General features: G+C 38.2%; 1 protein-coding gene across 1 annotated transcript; it reads left to right on the plus strand.

The window, feature by feature from the left end:
• Window positions 1-355: 355 nt before the first annotated feature.
• Window positions 356-4,105, plus strand: LOC133724168 (alcohol dehydrogenase-like). Its single transcript, XM_062150878.1, has 10 exons — window positions 356-719; window positions 1,548-1,684; window positions 1,990-2,036; window positions 2,147-2,472; window positions 2,580-2,662; window positions 2,743-2,818; window positions 2,911-2,972; window positions 3,299-3,394; window positions 3,486-3,647; window positions 3,758-4,105. The coding sequence occupies exons 1-10, from the start codon at window positions 449-451 to the stop codon at window positions 3,872-3,874; spliced, it is 1,377 nt and encodes a 458-aa protein (XP_062006862.1). The 5' UTR covers window positions 356-448; the 3' UTR covers window positions 3,875-4,105.
• Window positions 4,106-4,333: the final 228 nt, after the last annotated feature.

Here is a 4,333-nt window from a genome sequence, read left to right on the forward strand (position 1 = left end):
GTAGAGGTTATTTTGGTAATTTCATATTTAACAGAATCAATTCAAAAAATGGATGGAAAATAGCCGCATTGGCTTGGACCTTGCGCAAGGTTCAGCTACACTACAGCAACGAATTAGAAAAACACAGACCTGCTATTGATAATAAATGGGCTGAGATTGTAGCTATTGGTAATTTGCAAAAAAAAAAAAAAAAAAAAAAAAATTAATATGAACATGAAATGTGCATATTTCACAATTTCGCCCCACTTATCTAATTATCTAAATTCTAAAGACACAGAGAACGACGCCACTTGAGGTTACCACTTCCGCCTGGTCCCTACCTTCCTAAACTGCCTTCAAATTTTATTTTAAAAAAAAATGCCTTCAAATTTTACTGGACACTTTCCAGTGACCCATTTCTGGAACCCAGTCACTACTCAGTTCAATTGTAGAAGCCAAAGCAAAACAAATGGAATTATTAAGCACAGCATGGAATTGCAGAGCCTCTGCTATTTCATTTGCACCACTCATCACTCCCAATAGTTGCAATACCTCTCACTTCCAACACCCTTCTTTCCCACCTCAAAGGCTTTCTTTCCCATTTTGCCCGTACCCATTTCGCTTTGTTCCCAACAAGTCCCTAACACTGCAGGCTCGCAAGCGAAACTCAGAGCCTGAGCAGCAGCCACTTGTCAGCCCAACCATGTCCAACACTGCTGGCAAGGTGATCAAGTGCAGAGGTATACCTGTGAGACACTTTGATCGTTGTTTCTTGCTAAACCCTTCTGTTTGCTTCTCCCGTTTGTGCTTTTGGTTTCTGATAATGGAAATTGGTTTGTCTGATCATGTTGTTTGGTTTATCAGAAATCTGATCATGTTGTTTTTGGAGGCACCCCACACCCTTTATTGGGTTCTCTTTATTTTGATCCTTTTTTCTTGTGACCCCCTATTTACTTCTTAAACCCTTCTGTTAGATTCCCTAATCTGAGATCAAATGTGGTTTTTCACCCTATAGTCTGTTGATGGTTTTTCCCATTAGTGATTTTGTGCTTATGATCATGATTATAAATTTCTGTTTAACTACTGCACTGTTTTTCTTCAAAGCTGTTATTGGGTTTTCTCACATTCTGTATCTAATTAGGGGGTGTCATTCATTCTGTTCTTTAGTAATGTACTAATGTTGGTGGGAATCGTGATGGTCACTCTGTCTTTTGGTGTTATTCCATCTTTTGGTCTTAGATTTGTACCATTTGGGGCTAATCAGCTTTGTTTTTGTAATATGAACATCTAGTGGCTTGGGCTTTCTCTGGTTTTGTAACTTTTTCTTTTTTGGATTTTATGAGTATAGTAATGTTTGGGGAACTCTAAAGTAGGTTAAAAACAACTACGTTTATTATCTGGCAATGCACTGAAACATCTGATTAATAAATTTGTTTGTTTTCTTTTCTACAATTTGTTACCACACTCAAATGTCTTGGTCTTGTAGTTAATTCCTTTCGTGAGAAGTGATAACACTGCTTTTGACCATATAATCGTTGCTAATTGATGATGGCATATGTGGATTGTAGCTGCGGTCGCCTGGGAAGCTGGGAAGCCGCTGGTTATTGAGGAAGTGGAGGTGGCACCACCACAGAAACATGAAGTACGCTTGAAGATCCTCTATACCGCTCTGTGCCACACTGATGTATACTTCTGGGAAGCAAAGGTAAACCTTAAACTTATTAAAGCTTTGTCCATCATTGTTTGAACAATGCACATTGAACGGAATGCGCTGTATGAGTATCTGCATAATGTTTAATTTCATGTCTTGGAATCTATCAGGGAAGTTGTTCTGTTTTTCAATCTATAATATGTCACTATTTATCTAATATTGTTGATGAATTTAATGCTTCCCCCAAATTAAAAATAAAAAAGGAAGATAAAACTTTTCAGTAGATCATACTTGCGATTCTAGCCTTGAAGATTATAGATGTCATATGTTGGAACTGAAACAATTCTGTTGTGTCACAGGGACAAAATCCACTGTTCCCTCGGATTTTTGGTCATGAAGCTGGAGGGTATGTGTATCTTTGAATCATAAAGCTATTTTTTAACAGGAAAATTAATACTATGCTTTTAGTTCCCTTTCATACGGTATATTTACTTTTCCTTGGGATTTTTTGTTTAGAATCGTGGAAAGCGTAGGTGAGGGTGTAACTGAACTCCAACCGGGAGACCATGTCCTCCCAGTGTTCACCGGAGAATGCAAGGAGTGCGCACATTGTAAGTCAGAGGAAAGCAACTTGTGTGATCTCCTAAGGATTAATACCGACAGGGGTACTATGCTCAATGACGGCCAGACCAGGTTTTCCAAGGATGGAAAGCCAATTTATCACTTTGTTGGTACCTCTACATTCAGTGAATACACTGTTTCACATGTTGGTTCCGTTGCGAAGATCAACCCTGCAGCGCCTCTTGACAAAGTTTGTGTTCTTAGTTGCGGAATTTGTACAGGTTCGGCTGAACAAACTTATCACATTTGATCATGACAGTGGAACATATATCACTGGTTTCTTTACTTGTATTTCTTAGTGATGAATCATTTTTATACGTGCCTAAAGGTTTTGGTGCAACTGTAAATGTTGCAAAGCCAAAAAAGGGTTCATCTGTTGCCATTTTCGGATTGGGTGCTGTTGGTCTTGCTGTAAGTTATTCTTATTTCTTCTCTATTCCATTTCTTCAGTTAATTAGAACTATTCTGATGATCTTTTTGTTGCAATTTAGGCTGCGGAAGGTGCAAGGGTTTCTGGGGCTTCAAGGATCATTGGAGTTGATCTGAACTCCAACCGATTTGAGGAAGGTATAGACAATGCCTGCTCATGTTCAGGAAATACTCTGGTTGTTAGCATGTTAAAAGTATGTTGATGTACTGATTTGTCACTTTTTTGACAGCCAAGAAGTTTGGGGTGAATGAATTTGTGAATCCAAAAGATCATAACAAACCTGTTCAGGAGGTGAGTACAGACAATTTTTTTGGTTTGTATTTCTTGCTAGTTGATTAGATTGCCCAGCATTTGCATTTGTCTCATCTCTCGGTTAGCACTACTCAGTTATCCTTTTGCACTTCAAAATGAGTATTTTCTTATTTCATTGCACTGCACACTGTAAAAGATCACTCCACCCTATAAGATCTGTTGAGGACTTGAAAATTTTCAAGTCTGCATCGATATATTTATACTAGTGGTTTACTGAATCAAATACATAATGACTCCTTAATTGGACTTAAAGTCGGTGGTGATTACTGTATAACAGAGACTAACATTTGAGTTTTGACATAAAGGTGATAGCTGAGATGACCAATGGTGGAGTTGATAGGAGTGTTGAGTGCACTGGAAGCATCCAGGCTATGATCTCTGCCTTTGAATGTGTTCATGATGTAAGCATCTGCTTAAAGCTTGCGTGTTCTTGTTGATTGGTTGCTCTTGAAGTTTTAACATTGTAACTTATTTTCTTTTGTCCAAATTTAGGGTTGGGGGGTTGCTGTACTTGTTGGAGTGCCAAACAAAGACGATGCATTCAAAACCCATCCGATAAACTTCTTGAATGAGAGGACTCTGAAGGGTACTTTCTATGGTAACTACAAGCCCCGCACTGATCTACCTGGTGTTGTGGAGAAGTACATGAACAAGGTAATCGCACTTTCTTTCAGCCGTCCATTCTACAACTAAGCCAGGTCTGATGGGTTCTCAGATACGTGTAGAAAACATTAATTTGACATGGGAATTAATTTGGTCGGCAGGAGATGGAATTGGACAAATTTATCACTCACTCTGTTTCTTTCTCTGAGATCAACAAGGCATTTGAGTACATGCTGGCAGGAGAGGGAATCCGGTGCATCATCCGCATGGAGCATTAGAGCCGTTTTACTATACTTGTTTTTATGTTAATCGAAAGAGTTTGTGTGTGTGTGGTCCTTCTAGTGAGGGATCCTTTTTTTTGGTCTTTTATAGGGATAGGGCATTAGACTAACTTTTCAATCATATTTAGGCATCTCAACCGTTCAGTATTTAGGTCCTAATGTATAGATCATTCCTGTAAAGTTTCAACCAAATCGGTGATCGTTAAGGTATCAAACTAGATTAAATCACTGGACTTAACAATAATCAATTTGGCTGAAAATTTGCAGAAATGATCTACATATTAGGACCTAAAAACTAAACGGTTGAGATGCCAAAATATGATTGAAAAGCTGGTCTAATGCCCTATCCCTAGAAAAGACAAAAAAAAGGGATCCTTTAGTGGAAGGGCCCTATATATATATATATATATATATATATATATAGGGAAGAAGAATAATTTGGTTATGGAATTTCAA

This window comes from Rosa rugosa, unplaced genomic scaffold (genome assembly GCF_958449725.1).
Source record: "Rosa rugosa unplaced genomic scaffold, drRosRugo1.1 SCAFFOLD_170, whole genome shotgun sequence".
Taxonomy (NCBI): domain Eukaryota; kingdom Viridiplantae; phylum Streptophyta; class Magnoliopsida; order Rosales; family Rosaceae; genus Rosa; species Rosa rugosa.